We start from the raw sequence: 26,790 nt of genomic DNA, 5'->3' as shown, positions 1-26,790 counted from the left end.
GATTTACAAGGGGTCTAGCTGAGTCACACTGAGAGGGATTAACTCCAGAGACTATGTTAGACAGGCTTTTTTTTCCAACTCAGGGTGGTTTCTACTCAGTTTTAGCCACCAAAGTCGTGGCACTGTTGGCCACTGATGGATGATTAGATAATGAGGGTGAGTGGTGTCTGGCCCCATTACAATCAATCATGCCTTAGCTTTCATGGAGCCAGAACTGCACTCCCAGCATTGAGCAAAGAAGAGGCTCTTACTTGGGGCATACAAAATACAGTGCAGTGTTGCAGCTTGTCTTCTCTGATGATTTCCTCTCTTACTTCAAAAACACAAACGTGGTAGTGACAAAGTTTCTACCTTAAAATCTGAGGAGCTGAAAAGCTGATTTTGAAGACGATTACACTGGTGATTACTAGCACACTTTTCTTACACATTACATTAAGAATTTTTTTATGGGTAGCCGGAGGCCAAAGCACAGTCTGTTAGTAAACACTTTTATAGAAAAAGGTTATTTGAGTATTTCCCCTTACCATAGGTGGTGGACAAAGTTAGACTAGATTGCAATGGAAAATTTATTTTGCAAAATGGATTATGTGCTGAATTTCAACTCTTCATCTTCCTACTGTAATTTTATTAATTTTCTATACTTCATACTAATAAACATTTTTGTATTTGTTGTAAAAAAAATAAAAATAAAAATAAAAAATCTAATTGCTCAGTACTAAATACAGAATACCTTCTATTACTATTTTAATTTAATTTTCTTGGAAAATACTTGTGGTGAAGCAAAGATTCCTGGGTGAGCTACCAGTCTTGTCACTGGGCTTTAAGGATACTTGATGCAAAACAAAACAAAAAATACCTACAGAGTTGTCTAAGTACAGATCTTGCTCAGTAAATGAAGTATTCCCATTTAAAAATTTTGGTCTATAGAAAGACCTACTCTTTGAGTGTGACAGAAATAGAGTTTTGTTATTTTCTATTGAATTGAGGCAATTGTACATGCAAACAAGAATTCTGGGATGAAAATCAGTATCACACCTTCCAGTCTTTAAAGTAGTTTAAATCTGTAAGAAGAACACATGCTTCCAAGAAAAGGTAGCAAGGTAGAAAATGGGACAACAGTTTCAAATTAAGCCATGTGGATTGATTCAAATTATTTGTATTTTTTGTCTCAAAAACATGTCCTGTAGAAGCCAATGGAAAAATTTACCTCTAGGATAATGTCTGTATCATAAGTAACTCAGAGCATTAAGCTCTTCAAACCCTTTGTTTTGTTTTAAGCTGATGTGCATGCTCAAGGAGGAAAGATGCCTGCCTTATTGATCCCTGGAGAAATGTACCTTGATGTTTTGTGTTTTGTATGCGATGAAATAGATTATCCGATGTGCACTTAATGACAGTTTGATTGGTGTCCCATAGGAATTTGAGATATTTCATTTGCTTGCTTTTAATTACATCTCCCGTTTTAGCCTTTTCACTTCTTTGTCAATGTAAGCCAAATACAATCACTTAGAAGGCACTGATAGTTCATTTTCTACTTAAAATATAACAAAAAAGGTCAATTTAGGTGAACAAAGCAGTTGCTGCAGCAGCAAGTTCAGTTCTTTAAAAAATGGGACACGAAATTCAGCTCAGATTTCTGTAATTCTGGAAAAAGCAACAATCAGAATATATAAAAAGATGAACTTTCTGCAACTGTATTTTTTAATCTCAAAAATTGTTTTTAAAGTTTTCCATCCAATGTATATTCACATTTTAAGACAGTGAGATCCTTATACTGCAGCTCTCCATAGACAGGGTTGCTGTGTTGGCTTCGGGGTAGAAGACAGCACAGTATCAAGCCCTTAAGGTGTTACACTCTTCCACTTGAAGAAAAGGTTGATGAGCAAGTCATTTTAAAGAAAGCTTACAAGAGAAATTTATGAGCTCTCTTCTATGGGAGAGCGCTTATTCTCCATTCGGCTTTTGTCAAACATTTTTAACAAATTGTAATAACCTTTGTCATATCTCATTTTCCTGCATAAACAAGTCACATTGAAACTATAAATGATGGAAAATTTAATCCACATGGCTTGCACTATCAAAACTGTTAAACTGTATTCTTTTCCACCATGTCAGCAGAGCATTATCTGTTTTATAGAAATGTTGAAAAGATTACTTTTTAAGGGAGATACCACAGGACCTGCGTAAATATCCTCCTCAAGCCTGCACTAGCTGACGTTTTCACTTTCAGTTATTCCTGAAGATAGGAAAATGCTCCAGTGTTTGTCTTTTGGCATCCCATTGGAGAGGTTATTTCCACCAACCTCCAAAATTGACTGCTCAGAGATATGAGGAAGGGCACTGAGGCTCACAAGAACTATCAGTTTTCTGCCTGCTTTCCTGTCTTAAGCATGCATGTTTTCTCAAGGATGGTACACCAGCTCTCAGTCTAACAGATGCATATTTTTACCCATATGGGATTTTAGTGCCTTCCAAATTGTGTGTGTGTGTGAATAACTGTAACCTCTGTAGACCAGCAGATGCTCTTTCTCTGTCCCTGTCAGCTCCATGGCACACTGAAGCCATGAAGTTTCCCTTTCTCAGAGACCAAGGGAGAGTGCCAACTGCATCGAGCCAAGACAAGGACCTTGTGCAGAGCAGCCCACTTACCAGATATCTATCACTATGCTTTTTGTGAGAGCTGTTCACCAAAACTAATAGTCCCAAAGGAAGTAAAACAGTGCCATGATCAACAATTTGTTTCCTTCCTTCCTTTCTTGGGTTTTCCCTGGGTATTGCATCCATTTCTCTGAACATCCGACAGGTGCTATACATCCAGGATAATCTTCAGGACATTTACTTATTTAACGCCTCACATGTGTTTTACACATTCAAGAATTTAAAAAAAAATAATTTAAAGGTGATACTTGGGTACTCAGTGCTAAGAAAACTCCTGGCTGCTAGCAATCAGAAAGAATTACTGATGGGGGGGGGGGGGGGGGGGGGGCCTCTTTTAGGTCCTTTGTAAGCTCAAACCTTGTGAATGCAAGCAACTTTCTGTAAATTTGCAAGTAATTGCCTTAATTCTGACTTTGTACCTGGGTGAAAAGTAAGAGCTACTTGTTGGTCACAGTTAAGGTTAGAAAAAGCTTTCAAACATTTTTCACCTTCCATACAAAATCCAGGACAATGGCACTGACAGTGGTTTACAAACAAGTTTTGGCCATAATCCTGAATATCCTTGTTCTTATGGGCATTAAATTAGACCTCAAATAATACTGGAACATAACTCTGGTGGTCTAATTGCTTAATTATGTCACTTCAACAGTGGTACACTTTTATTATTTGCAGAAGAGGTCATAAAACTGTTTGCAGATGTTTAACTTTTGATTATTTTAATTCTAGCAGTAAATAATGTAGCAAAATAGCTTTTAAAGATCTTCACTGAGTATATTTTTTATGCTTACAATGTTCTCTGAGTAATGTTTTAACAATTTTTTAAGCTGAACATCCTCTGCCATATGAACATCCCTTAAATCACGAACTATAGTAAAACTCTGTTGAAAATTAAATAAATGGAGAATTGGTAGTTCCTAATTAACCAGTAAGAAAAGTTTATGAGAGGCAGATTGAATAAATATCAAAGCTTCTGAGTTATATTATCTTTCATAAATTGGCTTTTCTCCAATTAGTGTATGCTTTCAGAAGCCAGGGAAGAAGATGAAAGGATCTGCATCAAAATTGATTACTGCTGAAACAAAATGGAAGCTGCTGCTTTTGATAAAATACATGACTGTGGCAGTGCTTGAATAATTTTATGGGAACTTGCTGCCTAAGGCATATGTTTTACTGTCTGATACTAAATGCATGAGGAAAGACCATCTGTTTTTTTCAGCATGAACAAATATATGATCCAGATTGAACCACTAGAGGCCAAATATAATTGCTTTGTGTTTTGCTTTGCACCGCTCTGTACCTATGGCAGCATCCCCTTGTATAGCATGTATCACAGCACACAGTTCCAATGCTGGCATTTGAAAATACTTTTTCCTCTGTTATGGGGGGGGTATAAGATGACTATCCAGGGCTTAATACAAACCTCTGCACTTCATCTGTCTGTGGAAAAAGAGTTTGTGATAGAAAAGTACAACTTCTGATATGCTTTGACCAGCAGGCCTTTGAACGTGCAGGTTTTATTTTTACTGGACAGATCCTTGTTGATGTCCAGCCAAGTGGAAGACATTGCTGTGTCCTCCATGCCTTCAGCTCTTGCTGTGGAAATGGAGAGGCTTTTCTTCCATGGGCTGAGTAATCAGATTAAAGTAGAAAGGTTGGAAGTGACTCCCAGCTGGTCTACTTTGAAGGAAGGAAAGCAAGTCAGTGGCAAATAAACTACATAAAACGTTCCAGAACACTTAATCTTTTGACGTTTTCTTTGCTAGTGTTATGTTTTATAGCACCTAAAAGTATGCTTTTAGTTTTACAAAGCTAACAGGACTGGGTTTCTTCCCTCCCCCAAAGTTCTTATACTCTAATTTTAGATATAACATGCTGAATAGCAGGAAAAAAAGTGTTCAGTGTTGGAGGGAGGAATGAGGGATAGAGGGGCAAGATTCAAGTGTGTGGGTGGATAAATGCAAATATTTTCCTTTTGTTCTTTAATAATAATTAATAACAATGCTCCATTTTTTTGTAGAGTTTCTGGAAAAAATGAGAACAAAAGGTTATAGAGATTTGGAAAAATATCTTTCCAAGACTATTCTTATGTACTGCTGTGGGGATTGTGTCTGCTTTTCAAGGATATCTGCAGAACTATGTCTACCAAGTGCTAATCTAAACTGTGCACCTGACTTTCCTGAATATTTACTTTTGATTAATATACTGCTTAACTGTACTGGTTCGCTCTCTTGACTCACTTTTCCACTCTTATCGTGAATTAACACTTTGCCCACACTGATCTTCTAAATCACAGTCCTGAGGAACTGTGGCAATTCATCACATGTGCTGGTTTCATGGAGGATGGTTTTGTGACTGCAGGACCGGGCTGGGACTTAAAAGGTCCAGGTTTATCTCACAGTTCTGCCAAAGACTTTCCGTGTAGCCTCAGGCAAGTCCCTTACCTTTTCCATGCCGTGGTCTCCAGCTGTGATATGGGAACAACAAACTTTCTTTTTTCCTAGTGTGTCTGTTTTCTATAATTATGCTACAAGAGATCTCTTCCAAGTGAAAACTTGTACTGTGTGTTTGGACAAGACCCAGTACAACTGGGCCTCGAATTTAGTTGGTATTACAGGAATACAACTAAACAAGAGCAATTTTTAATACCTAAGAACAAAGAATGCAAGAAAATGTAATTTTAACTGATTCAGGACTAAAGAAATCCAGCAAAAGGAAATGACAATCTTTTATTGTAAATTCTTAGTCACTTCTTAATTTTATTTTGCCCTCTGTGCAAGCCTTAACTAGAAGAAACCACATTTATGACTATGCCAGTAGGATGTAATTAGAGGGGGTTTGTATCCGAAGACTGCAGAAGCTGAAACTACCAGCAATGTTCTGGGAGATTTTCTTTTAAAAACAAAGGTGGGGGAAGGGAAACAAACTTGCTCACAAGGTGGATATTCATGAATTGGATCAGTCTTTTATGAAACCTTTAAGCAAGTATCTGCTGATCTCTATCCTTCTTTAGTCTTGAAGATAGATTTGCCAAAGGTATGTGACAGAGACTGCTTTACCCTCCTGCATACCATGAAACCACCATTTTATTTACAGTTCTTGATAGAGTTTATACACAAAGTCCTATCAGATTTGATTTTCAGAACAGAACTTCTTCCCTGCAGTTAAGTGATGTGCTACAGCATATGCCTCCAACGTGTTATTGCATTGCACATTAGATTTTCTAAGAGAAATTCCAACGAAATGGACTTACATTTTTGTCTAATGTACTACATATATTACTACACTGGTGCATAATGGAAAGTCAGTATAAGGGGAAGAGCAATTTTAGCTCCTGAAGCACGTGTGGGCAGATACAATAACATATTAATGTTTGTATCCAGTAGTTAGAATCAAAGAATAATTTAGGTTGGAAAGGGCTTCTTCAGGTCATGTAGAGCTAATTTCAAAGTCATATCAAGGCCTTTCCCAGCTGAGTTCTGAAAATCTCCAGAGACAGATATTGCCTTGCTGGTCAACTAGTTCACTGCTCAGTCAGCTTCATTGCAATTTTTTTTCCTTATAGCTAATCATAACTTTCCTTCCTGCATATTGTGTCCTCTCTGCCTCTTCTGTAACCAGAGTTGGATAGTTGACAGTCAGAGATCTTAGCCTCCTCTTATTCAGGCTGGGCAAACCCAGCTTTGCTCAACCCCTCATGAGTGTTTGAGCTGCAGCCCCTGACCACCATGATGGCTCTCCACTGGCCTCACTTCAGTTTGTCCATCTCTCTCTCATGTTTCTGGAACAGATTTCAGTCCCTTTTGTATCGGGAAGGAGCCATTCATACTTTCCTGCAGATATATCCCTGTATTAATTGAAATACACATTCCTGCTGGGTTAGAGCAAGAGTCTAGCAAGAGTCCCAGCAATTCAGACAGAAGACAAAGGCCTGCCCTTTTTTTTAGTTGATTGATTGCCCAGAATGATTGACAAGTATTTTAAGGAGGAAAGTATTGAAACATTGATAGAGTCAGTTATTACTACTTGCAAAACACAGTGCAAGTGCTAGAATTTAGGATATAGAACATGTACTACATTCCTTGCATACTGAATGGTATCTTTCAATGTGCTACTTATGCAGTTCATGGTATTGTCGGTGAAGTGAACTTTTCTTCTGATCCGTTTCATAGAAAACAGTTTTCACCAGCACAGTGGCATTGTTATTGGCAAAGCAGTCCTGCAGGAAAAGATACTCCTTGTCAACAATGGTACAGGCTTCAGGGAAATACCAGTTCTTCAGGCTCATGTCTGTAAACACTACATGTGTGCTATATGCTGCAAGAAACAGGCATGGGATACACAAGAATTTCTACAGTGATATGGGGTGTCCGTATCTGCCACACATAGAGATTTGACAGTGTGTTGGTGCTTTGCTTCTCCTGTATGCATTTGTCAGTACCGTGAAGAGTGCAAGTTCAAAACTGCGGTCATGTTTTCCCAGTTGTGATCACCTGTGTAAAACCCTCTTGACTCACTCCTATGCTTTAATTTCTTCCATTGATTGTATGATACTGAGTTTGTTCCAGGAATGGAAGCTAGTCATTTAGGGCAGTGATGCCACAGCCCAGCTGCCTTTGAAATTCTGTTAGTTTGTACATGAACTCTGTTGAAAAGTCATAGCAGCTAGATGCAATATGTATCTTAGCTCTTAGATAATCACATACAGCAGACATCTGTGATCCACTGTGGGAGAAATGATCCTTCAGACTAATGAGAGAACTCTCCCATTACTGATCTTTCTTTCGAGCCACTAAGAGTAGCTGGACTGGATAAATGCACAGGGTTGGGAAACCAAAAGTAGTGTCTGTGTATATTGGTCATTTCACTAAGAAAATCTTGATTCTTATGTTTGTTTACATTAACTCTACTGGCACTGCATGAAAGTCTTTAGAATTATGAAGAGGCTGTTCAAATGTCTTTAGTGAGCTTAGTAGTAATTGAATTCCCTTTTGTTAACAAAGACTGTTAATTGATAGTCTTCTTTTAATGTTGGTGAAGTAGGATCTACTGGATCAGGGTTCTGAAAAATATTAACAATTATTAATATTCTTTCTTTTTCAGTTTTCTCCTTGTGTTTGGTTGCTTGATTTTGTCCGTGTTTTCCACTATTCCTGAACACACAAAACTTGCCTCTGGTTGTCTCTTCATTTTGGTAAGTGAAACTTCTAAATACAAGACAGTTTTACAGATACTTTTATATACATTCAAATCCTCTTCCTCACCATGGAGAGAATAATGTAATTCTTGAATACTTTAAGAAACCAGACTTTTTATCATGATGATGAAAAGATAATAAAAAGGATTCTACCATCTTTTTCTTTAAAAACAAGTCAAGACTGTAAGTGTTAATAAAGTACTGTATTTCATCCTCTTTTTACTTGAGAATTGCTGTGTTTTGCTACTAATAGTCTTTCTACTGCAGTTTGGCAGTGACTGAGCATGAAAGACCTTTGATACTGCTGCTGCCATTTATAAAGTCAGTATGTAGTAAGAGGCACTTATACTTAAAATAGGAAATAATTTTGGTATCTTAGATACCAATTTGTGCAAGCTATTGGTGGATACTGACATTTTAGTGGCAGTTGCTGCAGTAGGATGTGGTAGTTTCATTATTTCTTCATAATACATGCTTTGTGTTATGTTTATCTTTTTTCCCTTCTGAGGTAGATATAAATGGCTTTAATCCCTAAAAGCGCTTAGCATTTTTCATGCATTGTATGGATGCCACTTTATTCATCTGCTTCTTGATGGGCCATTTAGCTCTGCAAGTGATGGCCTGAGGATAAGCGGTAGTGGTCATTAAAATGTCACTGTATACCCAGAGTTACCATGGTTATTTCAGTTCCATGTACACAGAAGACTGTGGTAGTTAGGTAGTGCCTGCGGTGAAGTAACTGTTGACAAATGCCAACATTTTAATTGTCATCACTGTATATAACTGAGAGAACTAGTTTTGAGAACAGCTTCCTAATTAATTATGGTGTGAGCAGTCCGATAAAAATAATTGCAGTGTGTGGTATGCCTCCAGAGCACAATGTGCTACTGCATCCAGATACCTGAACTAAACGTCCTGAGCTTGCTAGCTGCAGAAGTGTGGTGCTCTGCACCATCTGATGGTGTTGTTTCTTAGCAGAGTTAATTAGGGAGAACCATGCTAAATATGGTATTCTGCTTCCTAGCCATGTTAGCCCTTTTATTTATTTATTTATTTATTTATTTTTCTGGAGAAAAGATCAAGTGGCATTAAGACAGCTAAAAGTGATCAGGTTTGAACCTGTACTCATATCTACTTCCTGTACTCATATCTACTTCCATTATTTGCATAGTTGAACAACACTTTGCAGATGAAAGTTTGTTTGAATGCTCTGTAAATAATTGCGTTATTGCAATTATCACTACACTAATTGCTAAGGTTTTCTAGTATAGAAAATGGGAAAATTTGTTTTGTCTGAAAACACCCATTTTCAGATGGAAGGTGCCTTCTTGACAGGTAGCCTGTTTCCCTGTATGCTTATGCAAATTAGTTGCAGAAAAGCCATTTTTTCTGACAGCAAATATGTGTTTCCCTTGAGCCTCATATTAGTTGATTGTGCTGGTACGCTTACCGCTGATTCCTCAGCTGGCTGATAAACACGTTCCCTGTGGTTTTATGTGGCTCACCTGAGAGCCTTACCATGGAAGAGCTCTGTGAAGTCCTGGGTTTGCTCCCATGGCTAGGTTGAGGTGCGGGAGCTCCATTAGCCCATACCCCAGTCCTTGTAGAGGTGTCCTTCAGCAGAGCTGCATTGTTTGGGGTTTGGTGCATGAAACTTTACTGCGCTTCCTGCTGCCATGGCCTCAAAGATGGAGTTTGTCCATCTCAATAATTCCGACTTTACGTCTTCTGTCATCCTCTGAACACAGAAATGTCCCTAAGGAGGACCCCAAGGAGGGTGGATAGTTAATCCTTGAAGCATCGAAGCTCTAGTAGCTTGGTCCAACATTTCTATGCTATAGCCTTGTGTGTTCAACAAACCCTTGTCAGGAATAAATCTAGTGATGACGAATTTTACGGCTCCTGCTGTGGGTCTCTAATGGAGAAAAATATAAACACAGCAAAGTATGAAGTTCCAGAAGCAGGCTAAAGCTGACTGGTTTATTCCAGTTTGCTGCTGCATGATTTGCTCCCTCTCTGCATACTGAATCATTAGCTGATATTAGTAATGTTATCAAAGCAGGCTTTTGCAACCGCAAAATAAGAAAATAATGCAGTTCTACATTAAGTCATGAGTAGTTGTTTTGGCTGTGCCAACAAATAATTACAGTCACTAGAGTTTCCACAACCTTTTACTTGCAGTGATTCACACAATTCTTACAAGTGTGTCATTTAGTAGAGACAGTTGTATTAACTATCAGAGGTCTGCTTTAATACTGTTTTGCTTCGTGCTCGAGATGGAAGATAGATGTTTATTTTCTGATGAAGTACAGTACAAATACAACAATCTCTAGAGCTGCCTGCTGGGTTTCTGTGAACTGTTTGCTTCACAGATTTATTCCAGATGGTCCCCCCTAGAGCCATGTTAATTGGCTAAAAAGCTAATGTAATGTTCCTTCAGCTTAATACCTGAGCTGCTGCTTGCACCAGCACCTGTGACTTTTGATATATTGCAGCTATTTGCAATTACATGGGAAGGTTAAAGAAGGAAGTGTAAATGAGGTAAGTAAACCTTTCCTTCCTTCTCAGAAAGGCCAGAGGAGCTGAGGAGATTATTGTTCTGCAATCAGTCAGTTCCATTTATCCATCTCCCTGAGCCTCACCTTACAAGGGAGCAGAGTACATAGCCCCTAATCACTGCATCCTAAGTGCTCTCTCAGAAAAATACAACAGAGTGCAATAGCTCAAAGTAAATAATTGTTTAGGAAAGCAGTATTAGCTGAGGGCTTCTGAGCGTCAGCAGTGGTTAATGGACTTGTCTGGACTGCAGAAATTCCTGAGCTCTGCTCCCAAGGCTAGCACAAAGCTGCCACGCTGCGTCAGGCTGTACCCAGCCAGGGCTTCAGTGCTGGCATCTGAACAAGCACTGCTGGATTCCTAGGTACCCTCTACTTATCTGGGGGCCTGTCAAGGGAAATGCGCTTAGTATTTGGGTTTTATGCTTAAAATGAAAGCCCTTTAGATATGTTAAGTGTATGTGAAATATTGCTACATCAGTAATGAATCTGGTTAGATTTTATTCCAGAAATAATAAGCCTAACCAGAGGGAGAGCATCAGATAAAACTCCTTATACCTACAATTATAATTATGCTTTAGCCTCATCTGAGCATATAACTTCTGGCACTCAAGCTGTAGCAGTGATATATACCAGACAGACAGTAGAATAAAATCTACTTCAACATCAAAAAAGCCACAAGCAGCTTAAGAATCCAACTAACACAGCAAGAAAATAATCTTTGGTGTATTGCTGATCTCCTACAAGTACATTTGCTGGCGCTTTATCAAATAGTACACACAAGGGAAGTAAAACTTGGGCTGGGAAGGCAAAATCAAATCTTTTGGGGACGATAGCCAGGAAAGAGTATATTTGGAACTGTAGGGAATTCGCTCTCATGATCAAACTTTCTATATTTTAAGATCATTTTCAGCTAAAGCTATGTGAATAACTGGTTCACTTCTATTTGTTTGTTGTCTATTTGAGAAAATAAAATAATTTGACTTGACCCACAAAGAGCTGGCAAATCAGAAAGTCCAGAAAAAGCCTTGGATCAGATTAGATGCCTCATTTGACCTGTGATAAAACATTCTTTGTGTATTTGAGCACTTTAGAAATCTTGGCTTAAAAGTAAAATTGACGCTGTAGAAACGAAACATCATTTTCATTTGAAGTGACAAAGTAATCTTTTTTTTTTCATTATTCTCATTTTTAAGCACATTGGAGAGATTGCAAAACTCATGAATTTCTGCAGAACTTGTTTTGTCAATTCTATTTTGTGTTTTTCTCTGAGAAGAGCTGAGATAGAAAGCTATACACAGTTCTACAGAATAAGGACCTCGGAAAATGTTCTCTAGGAACATGTTCTTCAGGCAGAAATAGTTCCCAAAGACATAAAAGCAGACAGCGTACAGTAGATGAAGCTAGCTTCTAAACTTACTGTGGTCACTTACATGAATCCAAAAGGAGAGTCTAGTAAGTGCTTCTAGCAATTAAGCTCTTCCTAAGATTTTTCTCTTCTCATATATTCCCATAAATGAAATGTAGAAAGAGGATGAACATTGATTAGAAAACATAGGGTATAGCTGCCCTGTAACAGGCAAGCACATATTCAATTTGTCTCTGATTTAGGAAAGTGAATCCATCCACAGAAATGTAATCATACAAATACTAGCTACAAAATTTTAAGGCTGGGCAGAACATATTAAAAAAAAAAAAAAAAAAAAAAAGAAAGAAAAAAAAGAGAGAGAGAGAGATTCCTCTGTTCAAAAAGTCACATATTTTGATTTAGATTTATTATCCAAGAACTTGAATCATCTTATAACACATGGATAAAAGACCACCAGACCTGAGCAGAGAACTAAATGGATGGCTCTGTAGGACAGGCTAACAATGCACAGAAGGAAAAATGAATGATCATGAGAGATTTCAATCATAGATACATCTCTAACAAAAAAAAAAAGCTAGGGTATAGACCACAGTTATTACAGTTCCATTGATTCTTTTCCAAAGAGAAACACATGAACTAACCCATGAGAAAAAATCAGTGATTTTCAAATTTGCTAGAGGTTGTAAAAACTCAGAATTGGTTTTTCTCAGAAAATACTCATTTTCAATATTTCCTTTCATTCCAAATCAAAGCAAGGATTTTAAATTTCAAAATTTCTCTATAGAACTCTGAAAAATTTCACCTGTTATATATTTGAAACTGAAGTTATCAAGAACAGAATAAGAGAGGGAAATGTATTTTTGATAAGGTCAAAGCCTCCATATTTTCATTGTTGTTTGGATTCATATGTTCTACTATTGTAAGGCGATAACATGAGCATAAAACAATTCTACTGTATCATAATAAACTACTTATTAGTTTTGAAAGAATATAGTCTTACCCTTTCAAAATAAACAATTTCATGTCTTTGTTAATTAAATTGACACCCTCCTGTTATGTTTACTCAATTCATGAAATCAGAACTGACTGTTACAAGAATTTGCAGCAGACCTCATTAAAACCGCCCAAGAACCTTTGTGTGCAAACAGAGCTGACTTCCCATCTGAAACCTAAGTTCTGGTTGCATTTTTCCAAAGTTAAAAGTTATTAGGAGGAAGTCTTACTGAAGACAAAAATGTAAATGAAATGTTGAAGTTATTTAAAAACACATCAGTAGATGTCCCCAAAGCTGTAATTCTCCTGTTGTAAGGCAGCACTGGCACTCCCAACCAACCAACAAACCTCTAAAACAAATACTCACACACTGTATCTATGGAGAGAGATGAAAGTAACAATAAAAATGATTTCATAACAAATGAACATGACACCATATATAAAACTGTGAATGTATCTATGAAAAATCTATTGTCAACAGTGCTAAGTGTTTTAAAACACACTTCAAACATATCAGAGAATAAAAGTCTTGATACTGGCATAACCCTATTACTGATATGGTTCTGGGCTTGATTATATTGTCTGTAACATTTTGTCCATTTTTTTTATTTCATTCTTCTTTACTAAGGAAAAACAACCTTTATAGAAAGAAGAATGAAAAATCACGCATTGAATGGAATCAATTTTTTCTCTTGTAATTAAAAAATGCAATGTATTATGCTTCTAATGGGAAAGCTTAAATGGGTTTGATGACTAAAACAGCATTATTACACATGGTCTGCAATCAGGACAAAGAAAAATCTCATAGCCGAATCACTTTAAGAAGGTAGGATAACTACAAACAGTTACCGCAAGTGCTACAGCGTTCAACAGCAAATGCAGTAGCAGGCAAGAGAGAGTTTCAGAGTCACTGCCAGAGCATTTGCCAGGAAGAACTACTTACCAGGTGTCCTCCAGTAAGAGATCTCCATTTACTGTGCAATGTAAAGATCACTGGAGTTGTTTCTGATTCCTTTTGTTTTCCCAGCACAGGAAAGACTAGCATTGCTTCAAAGGCAGAGAATATATTCTTAAGAGGGAAAGGACTGGCAATGTTATTCAAAAAAGGGCCTTTTAGCCAGCCTTTCAAGAGGCCACTTTCTGTAGGAGAACACTCACGACTTGAGGATTTGGAGATTAAGAGTGGAAAAAGGAGAGAATTCAATGTTAGTGATGAGGCGTCAGGGTTCAGATTAATAGGGATATAATTCTTTGAGGAGGGAAAAGCACATCTCCCTTTAGACTAATCAACACATCATCCTAAAGAACCAAACCAGCTGTCCCTGACCTCCTTTAAGGACAAATGAGCAACATTCCCTGCACAACCGCTCTTCCATGACATCTTTACCTTTTTATCAGTTTAAGTGATAACAAGGTAGCAAGGTTAACCTATTCTAAGTCATAAGTATAATATTTTATATAGATGCAGATTTGTAATAGTTTATGCTATAGTCTGCAGTACTGAACTTCATTAGCTTCATGGCGGTTTGATATGGTTCCAGACTTCTTGTATAGGTAGCAAGAACTACCTCATTAAAACAGCCAACAAACAGGTAGTGTAGGTTGCAACAGTAAAAAATGGATTGATATCAAAGTCCATCAGAAATTTAGACCTGATTTTTTTAGGGAAATATTGATTTTCCAGATGGAAATGCAGAATATATCTCTAGAGGAAAGCCAAGGTATGAGGTTATAAAGTTTAAGGAAAAGGTCTACCAAACATTATATTATAAAAGGAAAAGGATGCTGAAAAAGGCAGAACATCAGTGATATGAAAGCTGTTTGTAAATCTAAACCTAAACCCCCACGGTCTGAGTAACATACAGAAACTGTAATCCACTTAGTCACTTTGCACAGATGTGACAAAGCATGCAAAGACATTTCTCACTACAGCCAAAACGCGAAGTTTCCTCAAGCAAGAGAAAAGGTCTGCTCACAAGATTTAGTTTAAAGACTGCAAAATCAAGCAAATAGATACAAAATACAGATAAATATCAAAATTATCTGCAAGGATCAGGTGCAGAAGTATATTCAAAGACAGTTTAAAGTTTAGATGATGACAAATACAAGGAGACACACAGGAACTAAGTTCAGTCCTGACACTGTGAACTGGGGGTGAGATACAATGATGAATTAGCAAAATAAGCACTGGTCATTTAAAACTTGGAGGTTTACATTGAGCGCCTAAGGAAAGGGTGTATTCCATGGACAGGATAATAATTTTGGTATCAAATCTGAACCAGACAGGAATTGGCTGATTGCACCATATGAAGATATGAGCACAGGAAACGAATGTCTCACAAAGATATATGTATATGTTTTTAAGAGGATGTGGAAGGGTTTTGCTCTTCTCTTTTTCCAGGAGACCAAAATCCCAGAGCCTAGAAAAGATAATACAAAAAGCTGAAAAATACTCAGCAAATGGCAGAATTTGTAAAACATGAGATGTGGTATACTGGATTTCAAAGTTTAATTGTTGGAGCAAAAAGAAGGGACCAAGCTAACTTTTTCATTGAACCTAGGAAGTTGAATAAAAATATTATAAATGAAGACTTGTGCAAGTAACAGAAATGTCTGGTGAGATTACAGAAGCAAATATGTTCAGTAAACTAGATGCATAAGCAGGATTTTGGCAGATTGGATAAAGTACGTTCCAAGTCCAATTTGCCAAAGTTTACCAGTTGTCAGATAACACTTTCTTGAAATTGCTTTCTGTGTTTGGTACTGGAAACATTTCAGAGCACATAATCCCAGATGCCCAGAGGTCTCCCAATAATCAAAATGTACATCGATATGTTTCTAGGGAAGCTCCATTAAAGAGCTTTAGGAATCTTTGGGAAAATTGCTTAAAGAACATAGCAAATATAATTTGCAGAATCTCTAGGTTTTATCAACTCTAAGCACACTAAGACCAAAGAATAAAATAACAAATATCCCATCCCCCTCCACTTTATAGCACATCAAATGTTCTCAGTTAATTCACATACATGTGTTCAACCATAACAACTAGCCTAAGCCCCTTGCATCAATGCAAAATTAGCATGGATGCCAGAGCATAAAAAGATTCAAAGTCTGTGCTGGCTCTGGCACCCATTCTACATTTCTTTTGGACAGAGTGAAAGATATCAAATTCTTCACAAACATTTCAAAAGGAAGATCTGTGAGCTGTGCAGCTACAGAGACATGTGCTTGAACGTCTGCCTGTAACATGTGACATCAGAAACTTGACTACAGCAGAAAAAAATGTGTGAAGAAAACACAAAGGAGATGCGAAGGCCTGGGTACAGCTGTACAGAGCTTCATTGTTTTCAATATGCAGATAATTTTAAAATTAAAATAAGACCATTCATTGCTGATACCTCACTACAGAGAAAGAAAACATGAACAAGCACAAGGCAAGATACAAAAATGCTTGGAAAGCAGAGAATTATTCTATAGTGTGAGTTCTATTAATATTGTCTCCATTCAGGAACTATCTCAGAAACGTAGTTGTACCTGACATAAACAAATGATCTGGAGCAAAGCAGTGGGTGCCAGTGGGAGGCACTGGAAAGCACGATATTTAAGAATGATGCTGTGTCTGGGGAAGAGTAGGATGGACGTGACGAACAGCAGAATCAGCATTTCCCATGGCCGTTTTCCCAATTTGAGAAAGAGTTTTCAGTTATCACCAGGGTCTTTCTGGAAGAACTACATCCACCGAAATTTAAGAGCCAAAAGGAGTATGTTTGCCCACACATGCACTTGGATGGTAAGCACCATAATTTGCAAGTGCAGTGGTGAGAAATGCACTTTTGGCAATGGATCCTGGAGCTTCTGTGGCATTTGTTTCTGTGGCGTTGCCAGCTGTCCTATGGTTTCTGTCCTTCCTCTGTGGATGCAGAGGAAGGTTAGTGTAGTATCAGTGCTAGGAAATAGGTCTGCTATGGTAAACACTCTATAAGGGATGATGACAAACATAATTAAATGGTAGCTACCTAATTCTGCTAAGTGTTTTTGCTACCTGATTCAAATCTGCTTTTGCTTGACATAGAAATTCTGGACTTTTTTCTATTGTAAGTGAGTAAAGAAGCATGACTGATAGGTGACATTTCAGGTAAAAATTACAAAGAGCTAAGAATGAATTGGATAGCAGAAATCATATGTAATACGTGGCTAATTAAAGCTGAGCATAGACTGGGATTTTAATATTATGTCAATGTACTTGTAGCTGTGTATTAAATTAAAAGGCACAGAATGGATTTCTTAATAATCCTCTATTAATGTATAATCAACATGGGAAATCTTAATCATAATTTGAAAAAGCAAGTGTTGTAAAAGTATCACATTCATTACGAAACTGATAAATGACAAAAAAGTGCATAAATTTAATTTTGTGCTTATTGGGTATTGCACTGGGAGCTGAACTGAAGTCTCTGGTTGTGATTTATATCCCACTAATAGGGTCTACTCTGGGTTATGTTTTCAGATTTATGGCTGCCTCTCTCACTGCTAAACTGCAGTTGGAGAGAATTAAAACATTAGTTCCTGAAGTGTATATATGCATTTGTAGATATACTTGTTAGCTGTTTAGTTCAAAGATCTTCCCTTCTAATGCTGACGTAAGGATAATACAAATGGATTCAAATTACATAATTATTTTGAACAATAACATATGCACATATTCACATATGCTGATTTTAATCTGGAAACTGGCCAGTATAACAGGAGCATCCCTAGCGCTACAACAGCTTCTACAGCACAGCTATTTTAAATCCACACCTTTCTCAGGCTTCTCTGACAGAGTACCATTGCACTACCCTCACCTCCCAACTGTGTCAGTGTAAAGTGGAGAGCCCAGATCTCGTGCTTTAAATCATTGGAGTTTTTTGTTGGTTTTGTGTTGTGTTTTTTTTTTTTTCCTTGAGAAAGGGGTGCAGAAGCTGAGGTATTATGTTCTTGCTTTAATTGAATGAGAAAACACTCATCTTCTTTGACTATGAATAATAAAGCATTGCTATTTGAATAGTATCACTATTCATCATGTGTCACCAGAATGAGATTTCAGCAGCTGGTGACATTCTTAAAACAGTCATCCGCAAATGAAAGAATGAAAAAATGTTTATTCTCCCTCTCTTCCAACTGATCTGGAAACACTGGACTTCCCTCTTTATGAATTTTCAGGGAAGAGGGGACAGTTCCTTAGCTGGTATCAGACAACATTGTCCCTCCTATTCCTCCTATTGTGTTCATGTAAAGAGTTTGCTGATTTACACCAGATGAGTATCTGCAGTGCAGCTACACTACAGAGGTGTCATCTTCAGTATGGAAGCACTTGTGGTCTGATTAAAGCTTATTTCAGGGGATTAATTTGACATGTTCAAGTCCCTGTTCTGGGCTGATAATGTCAATTATAAACCCAGTTCTCCTATGACCTGGCAGTCAGCTCTGTACTGAGTCTGCAGCTTTGTTGTCGTATTTCACTAGTCTTTGGAATAGGTGATATCACGACTTCCATACAAGAAATATAATTAAAATAACAGCAGAGCTATTGTCTTGTGGCTAGATTTCTTGTATCCAAACCTCGGCTTTTTTATGAATTAAAAAACAAAAAACAAAAAAACAGGAGCCTCCTGTAAGAACAGCTCAAAGTGCTCAACTTTGGTCATTTTCTAATCACGAAAATAACTCTAATTGCTTGAAATGATGGCCTACATCCAAGGCACCTGATTTCAGCAGCAGGAATGCAGCCAATTATTTTAAGTTCTAATAAGCAGTTACGTTAATGAACAAGGAAGCTATGATAAAAACATTTTTTGGCTGTTTTAATGTTACAGTTAGGGAAATCCTTATCATCAAAAGCTACCTGAGAAGCATACTAATATTCACAATTTCATTGTCATTAGCACCCTAATTAGATAGGCAAAAAAAATAAAAGTGCTCACTGTAGCTTCCGTGCACAAAGGTCCTGAAGGACCTTTTGCTAATAGAAACCTTGCTCTGGATGACCTCTTATTTTCCATCCATCTACGTAATCCTCATTGTCCCAGTGGCAGAGCAGCCAAGGCACATACAGATGTAAAAAATCTTCAGGAGCACACTGGCATCTGCATTCCTTATGTCAAAAGCAACTGAATCTTTTAAGCCCATGTGTTTTAGCCTTGCTTCTCTTGCATATGCATACCTCCATGTGACGATAGGAGCTGCATATGTAGAAGTTTTTCAGAATGAGATCAGTCTGGGTGAACTGTGCTTTGAGAAGGAAAAAAGACTTTTCCCTTTCTGAAGCACCAATGGATCTGCCATATCAGTAATAGAGGGGGGGCAACTGTAAGCTTAAATATCCAGAAAAGTAACAGCTGTGGTAACTGTGGAGCAGGGACAAAGGCAGCAGGGATTGGAAAAAGATGACAACATAGGGAAAAAAGAAGAAATGGTAAAGGCAAGGGCATCCTGGATGATCTTGGTAATGTTAATAAGAAGGGAAGGGTTAGGTTGCCAGTAAATCTAAACTTGCTCATCAGTTCAAATTCAGCCTTGCTGAATTTTGAAGGCGGCCAAATTTGTCCATAGTGGAGGATTTTCCCATTCTGTAGTAATAGTTGTTATTTTATATTTCATAAGTAATCCAAAATTAATGATATTGGCTCATATTATGCGTAGGACAAACATACTTGGTAGGTATCATTTCTACAGTAAGCCTACAAATCATATGGGGTCTAATGATTTATTCCATTGCATGCCTTTTCAATTATGTTCTGATTTTGTGTTTCATTTCCTAAGGAACTACAACCAAGTTATTCAAAAGCCTAGATTTATGCTTCTTTTTTTAATAAGCCATTCCAGATGAAATTTAAAAGCAAAACAAAACAACAACAACATCAACAAACTGATCTTATTTGGGTTGCATCCTCTCAATTTTTGTCCATGGAAAACCAAGAAACTCGTGACAGGGCAGCTGCTATAGGAACAGATAATGTCATTCCCTGGCCTAAGTTAACCTTGACAGAAATTTGAATTTACATTGTGATTGAGTGCACTGATTACTAAAACACTACTTATTTCTCAGTGGTGTGGGACTCTCTTTCTGGTTTCAACCTGAACCAATCCAAAATACAAAAAAAACTGGTACATATACTGCCATGAAGAGTTTCTTTTTGAATGCATTCACATTTTCTAGGAAAGTCTTTTTCCTGTAGATTTTATTCATGATATGTATTGCCTTTAAAATCAGTTGTTATTTGAGAAAGTAGGGGTGGCCAGGATATAAAGATCATTTTGAAATAACACTATTTCAGAAAGTGCAAAAATGAGCGTGAAATCCTATTTCCACCTTGTTCAGTGACTTTTCTGTTATTAAATCTGATACTGTATTTTAAAACCTCCCGAAGTTTGGTATGTGTGGAAGACTTGCAGTATTTTTAAAATCAGCATTCCAGTGCACAGAGCCATATTTAAAGTACTTGAGCTCACTTACTGTAACTACAGCAGCTGTTTTAAAAATTTCCTTAATTAGTAGAAAATTCAGTTAATTTTGAGAGAATATCACTTTGCATAAATTTATAATGTTGCTGGAAGTGGTAAATATTTTTCGTATGGAATGAACACAGACATTTCACATCATTTCTCCAAGAAAAATCTTATACTCTTGCCTCACACTCCCCCCCCAAAAAAAAAAAAAAAAAGAGAGAGAATGCTTTTGCTTTTTTTCTTCCTCAGAACAGATATACCTCCATGAATTTTCACTTTGTGGTACATGTATATGTGTTTATGTGTGTGTGACAGAGAAAAATAGAATTTCTGCCTCTGAGATGAGACCGTGAAGGATACGAGACTTTCAAACATGCTTTCAGCATATAAAGACTGTTCATCTTTCTGTAACTGAGCAAGCATAGCAAATAATAATTGCTAATAGTAGTACAGATGACATACAAAGCTGCATAGCACTAATAGGAACCAGAATATTAAACTATCAAAAATTAACACTTTTCAATTTCTATCAGCAGTTTTATGATACTAATTTAACTGCAACGTAGCTGCAGTATAGTCCTTTGTGAGTAGTTAAGTGCTTTCCATTCTTGCCAGCTCTCCACTGGGGAGGCCTGATGGGGTCTGGGATGTGACAGAGGATCTCCTGCCAGTGTGGTTCGGCTCCTGTACACAGCACTTCCCACACAGGCTGAAGGACGTCTGTGACATTTCAGAGTACTTACTGAGGAGGTGTTTCTTATGCATCTGTACACAGCATGTTTTCTAGGGAAACCAGAAATGTTAATGAAATAAACTGTGATTAGATTTTAACAAGAAAAAGATTTTATTGGAAGCAAAGAGTGTTTCATGCTTTGCTATCCTCCCCTCCTCCAGTATCTTTTACCACTACCCCGAAGAAGTAACTTCATCAAGAGAATCAGATGTCAAATGGCCTGGGTGCCTGCCAACGACCCCCATAAATTCAGAGACATCATCTAACAATGCGTAAACCAGATTTAACAATTCACGCTATAAAAGTAGTAGTTATACAACTAAAATACATATTCTTCCTTTTTTTTTTTTCTAGTTTGCTTCTTTGTCCATTTTATTCTTGGTCTACACAGAATTTCCTATGAGGAAATGTATGGCATGATAGCCAACTATTAAGAAATGTTGTTACTATATAGGGAACTTTTTCAATTTTGCACATAATCCTTTCTAAAGTTGTGCCATAGCTCAGTCCATGGAATTAAGTTGAAGTTTGCTGAAGTAGGATGAATAAAAAGAAAACCTTACACAATAGCACTGTTTTTTCCATGTGTTCTTTTCTAACAAAAAAAAAAAAAAAAGAAAAAGACTAACATATTCTTTAGCTGCATTTTAGCAAAAGGATCTTGTTCTGCTTTTGTGGTTTATGAATTCAATATGGAATTTGCAAAAGTAGAAATGAAGATACCGGTAAAGGTCTAAAAACTCTTTCAATGCAATGCAGTTGTACAAGCTGACATGTTTTAGGATGGAATACTGTGTTTTCAAATTGTTTTACGAAACCAAAATGCGAAAGCAAATTAAATTCACAATATGTCAATGTACTGCTGTTAATCCTGAGCTTGTAAAGCACCACTGCATGGCAAAATATTAATAATGTCATTAGTTCAAGTAAAGTAATGCCTGAGTTGATGTATGTGACATCTACAGCCTTATTGGCTTCCAGATTTTTAGAGTTTAAAAACATGCAAACTGTTTATTGGGGACAAGTCAATATTGAATCGACAGTCCCCTTGCAAATATTCGTCTTTTTAATTTACTTGCAATGTTTTGTTACTAGTGCTACACTAGTCCTTATCTTGTAGGAATAACAAGTTAATTGGCTGATAGGGACAGCTTTATCCTGAATATGGGAATGCATTCCCCTGCCAAAGAAAATACAGCTTTTATCCTCTTCTTCTTGATGAACTGCTTAAGAACCTCCTTCAAATATTTTTCTCCTTTTGCTTAACACACAAATTTTTATTTCATCATTTCAAAATGGTTAACTTTGTGATGGCATTCTAGAAAAATATCTAAATTAAGTTAATAATTCTGTACCAGTATGTAGGTACTCTATCACTACATATTGTAGGGATTCAGATTTCCTTAAATTATAGAGCTGAACTGTGCTCAAAGCTCTGTTGCTGAAATTCTGTTCACCTCACTGTTGAACTGAATTTTTTTTCCAGTAACAACTGCATATATACAGGTTGAAAAGAACAGTCTTAAAGAAGATTCCAACGTAAAAGAAAAGCAAGCGAGGCAAATAAAGAAAGACTTTTGCATGTTTTCATTCACAAATTATTCAGGGGCAGTTATACCTAGTGTGTATATTTGTTTACTGTATTACAAACAATTACGTACCTATTGTATGTAATTAAATTTGCATGTATCTTAACCTACTTCTGGGAATAAATGGATTACCTAAATACATCTTCATCATCTCAGTCAGTTCACCTGTATACTATTATTGTGGAGTACAACGAAGTTATATTTACCAAAACATTCAGCCTTCAAAATAAGAACTAATTTTATGGATGTGGATATATAACATATATCCCTTACTAGCTATGTAAAACACATGTGGTCTGATCCTCAGTCCAAAGTCCAAAATTATCCAAAGTCACTGGATAATTTTGCTTTGTTATTGCTTCTGTAGGATTCAGCCCTTCAGCATTCCATACTTAGTAGCTGATTTTAGCAGATATTTAGTGTTTCTCAGGTTAGACTTGAATGCTTCACCAGGAAGCTCTGTGGGATGTGTTTCCTCTATAGATGTGTGGCCATGCTGGGGAGCAGGATCCCAGCATAGCTTTAGGATCTTCTGGTGATAAAGATGGATCGCTAGACACACACAGTGATCATAAGTTTCTTGATGTTTCCGTGTTGGTTATCAGTAAAAGGCATTTTTCTTATTTGTCTTTTCCAGGAATTTGTCATGATTGTTGTCTTTGGTTTGGAATTTATTATTCGTATCTGGTCTGCTGGATGCTGTTGCCGATATCGAGGATGGCAAGGAAGGCTGCGCTTTGCAAGGAAACCATTCTGTGTAATAGGTGAGTATCCCAACTCTAGTTTAAGACAAAAATAAAAAAGCCCTGCTCCCCTTCTATTTTACTTCTAAATGAAAACCAATAGAATCAGATTCTGCTTACAGTAACCAGGTGTAAATCCAGAATAGTTGTGTGTCAACTGTCATCTGACCAAGGCTTCTCTAGATATAAAATCACAATGTTCCTAAGTACCAGTCAGCACATGTTTCTCATGTTCTCCAGAAGCCATTTTCCCATGCATGTCATACAGCTGGCATCATGCGTACTGGAAGAATGAAAGGTTGAGAGCTGATCTCACTAAAAATCACAGGAGCTGCATGCATTTAATGACCACATCTTTTACATGCATGCAAACATGCCATGCACATACGTGCATACACTATGTATCCTCTTTATTTAAACTTCTGTGACTACAGATGTGTACACTTTGTTAAATTTAAAAACCTTCCTAGAAACATATATCATACGGTTTTCTGACAACATTGTGATTCCTCCATTGCCACTCTCTGCAGAGGATATAACATATTTCTACAATGATTCTGAGAGTCTCTCCTCCCTTTCTTTGCTCTAGAAATTCATTCTTTAAATGGTGAATAGGCCCACAACCACTCAAAGCCCTATTTTTAAAAAGAATCTGCAGGAAATCAGTTTCCCAATAAAGGTAGAAATCAAGGATGGCTAACCAAATTAATCTGATAATTTATTACTTTTCTAATGGTTTGGAACAAAGCTTTTTCAAGAACATCTGTGGAACTTCAGGATCTCAGCCTCCCACCTTGTCTCTCAACCTGATTCCTCTCTGCAGCCATTAATTTATTTGCTTGTATCTTGTATTAATTTATAGATCAACTGGGGCAGGAAACATTTTCCCACACATCTATAAAGCAGCTAGCACAACTGAGTCACATAAGCAGTTATGCATACAGTTCTCAGTGTAAACAGTGAATAACAATAACATTATGTAGGTGAATGCAGTCCTGGTCTAAACAGAGTTATTCAGTTCCCGGTGATGTAGCAGATTTGTGTTGGTTAGGGTAGGGGTTTAAAACAAGCTTTTGCCTTCTGCCTCATTCCCTGGTAAATCCTCACCTTGTCTCGTTGAGAAAATCCTGCTGTGGAGCAAGGGACTTTAGCAAGAGGTGCGTGAGTAGGTGGAAAGACATCACGGGCTGTCTCAACCCCATCTAACCTATTTTATGAGACTGGGAGAGGAACAAGTATCGGAGCTTGTTCTGTTCAGGCAGCAGGGGATGCAGAAGTATCTTACCCAGGTCCATCAGGCACCAGGTTTCACACATTTGCCCTGAGGTTGCCAAGCCCAGATGAAAGAACACGGTAAAGAAATTCAAAAATCTTCCCAGCTTTTACTAGGCCTCCTGTCAAGGGAAACCTAGAAATTCAGCTATTCATTTTCCACGGCACCAGCAAACATGGCAACCCTCCTTAATCAGACTTAGTTACTTCAGGATTTTGTGATGCACCTGAAACTTTGAGTCGGTCCGTTTTTTTCAGCACACGATTGCAAGAAAACACCAGAATGTTAATTTAGTAAAACTAAACTACTTTGGCCATGTAGAAGTTACTAGAAATATATAAGGTGTTAACTCCAAGGACAAGTGAATGAAGGGGTTCTTCCTTACTCAAAGCTCTGCATGCTATCATAGAGTGACTGATGCATTTTTTCCCCTTTGCTTTGAACCAATACCATATGAATTTTCACAAATTCAGCTATTTGTGAAATAGTTCAGGCAGGTCTCCTAGCATAGGCTGCAGTGAATGGTAGGGTTTACTTCACTTGATTGTAGGTTTGCCTCCTTGCTCTGTAGTTTGCTCTTCTTGTTGCACCTCTGTTCATCTAGGTGACCCCTAGCTGTAATAACATCTCCCCTGCAGAAGTTTAGGGCTGGAGTACTTGCCCTGTGAGGAGAGGCTGAGGGACCTAGGTTTGTTCAGCCTAGGAGAAGAGATGGCTTCAGGAGAAACTCAGTGAATTCAATGCTGTGCTCTTAAGAGCACATGGCCAGTTTGGACCTATTACTATTTGTGTATTTGTTTAATTATTTACTTACACATCTGTTCACTTATTCTTTCTATTTATTGTTACAATGAAAAAATAACATTTTAGAAGAATTAGTCTGTTTGATATTATTTTTTCTATATATCTCCAGGAGATCTGTTCTCTGATTATTTTTGAGATCAAACACAAGTCACATAGAGGAATGTCCTAAGAGCTAGAAATAATAAACCTGAGGACTGCCTCAAGGGTCACATTCAGAAAGCCTTTATTTTTTTCCATTAATAACTTCATAACCAGAAAAGTAGCATTCAGGGCCAAAGCTCTGTGCTTAACCTTAGTATGCCTACAGTGTCACTACCCTGACAAATTAGTTCATCAACAACTCCATATGCTACAGGGTTAGTGAAGATATGTATCAAATTATTTGCCAGTTTAGTTCCCTTGTTCCACATTTCTTTAAAAATGGGAATAATGATGTAGTATTAAACCTTGATTTGTATTTTCTTCTGTCAGGAGTTACCTGCTATACCTCATTTTCTTTGATGGTGTATGAGCTTGTATACATAATGTATAAAGCATAAAACAGTTTCCCAGGAATACTCACATACTTAAAGATGTGTTTACTTCTTTAAATCCTAAATTTCTCAGGCATTATCAGTCTGAAGCTTGGATGTTAGCACTACAGAGCACTGTTGCTGTGTCATATTGTGCAGAAGCATAGCAATCAAGGCACCTCATTTCCCAACTGCTGCCTACAGAGTCCCTGGGACTCTGATGCCCAGGAAGAATTCTGCGTATGCTTATGCCTTAGAGGAGCTGTGCTCCCTGAAGATCACCAATATAAAAGATAGGTTACTATTTTTAGGTGTCTTTGTGCACATCATTTGTGAACTCATGGAAGTAAATATTCATTTATTTGTGTTATAGATAAGGTTTGTGTTTATAAGTAAATGTTTTAAAATAAAATTATAAATATTTGTGTTATAGATAAGATCCAGAGATAAGTCCTATCTGGACCTTGGTACTAAGAGGGGTTTTAATGATAGATTAATATTACTTCAGTTTGTCAGAGGTCTTGTGGATGTGCTTCAGTGCTTGAGCTGTGGAAAGTAAAATCTCCAGCCAGAGCTTACCATACCTAAGTACTTATCTTGATATTCGGTGGGGAAGGAGTTAATCAGTAGATTTGTTTTGGACAATTTCCCAGACTTCTCCTTGTGTTTCTCGTATCAGCTTTCCCTTCTGTCTTGCCCTTCAGTCACCCAGTTCCATTGAAATATCTCACTCATGCTGCTGACGTTATCAGCCAATCAGTTAATATTTTGTATAACCCTTTGAAAAAAGCTTTTAAATGCCTTTTCTGAGAATGGCCCTTATAGGCATCAATATAGCAATGGTCCCGTGGTACATCTGGTAGCAAGCAGCAATCAGGT

At 37.3% G+C, this 26,790-nt stretch overlaps 1 protein-coding gene across 7 annotated transcripts in view; it reads left to right on the top strand.

Moving 5' to 3' along the window:
• KCNQ5 (potassium voltage-gated channel subfamily Q member 5) overlaps window positions 1-26,790 on the top strand; it is a 292,440-nt gene that overhangs the window by 197,295 nt on the left and 68,355 nt on the right. For all 7 annotated transcript variants that reach the window (XM_080585432.1, XM_080585434.1, XM_080585437.1 and 4 more), the window contains 2 exons: window positions 7,759-7,849; window positions 23,217-23,343. In XM_080585432.1, coding sequence (XP_080441558.1) covers window positions 7,759-7,849; window positions 23,217-23,343 — 218 coding nt within the window. The remainder of the gene's footprint in view (window positions 1-7,758; window positions 7,850-23,216; window positions 23,344-26,790) is intronic.

This window comes from Anser brachyrhynchus (genome assembly GCF_964034855.1).
Source record: "Anser brachyrhynchus genome assembly, chromosome: 3".
In the NCBI taxonomy this organism is placed as follows: domain Eukaryota; kingdom Metazoa; phylum Chordata; class Aves; order Anseriformes; family Anatidae; genus Anser; species Anser brachyrhynchus.
The sequence above is the reverse complement of the archived record's forward strand: the minus strand, read 5'-3'. Positions and strand labels throughout refer to the sequence as shown.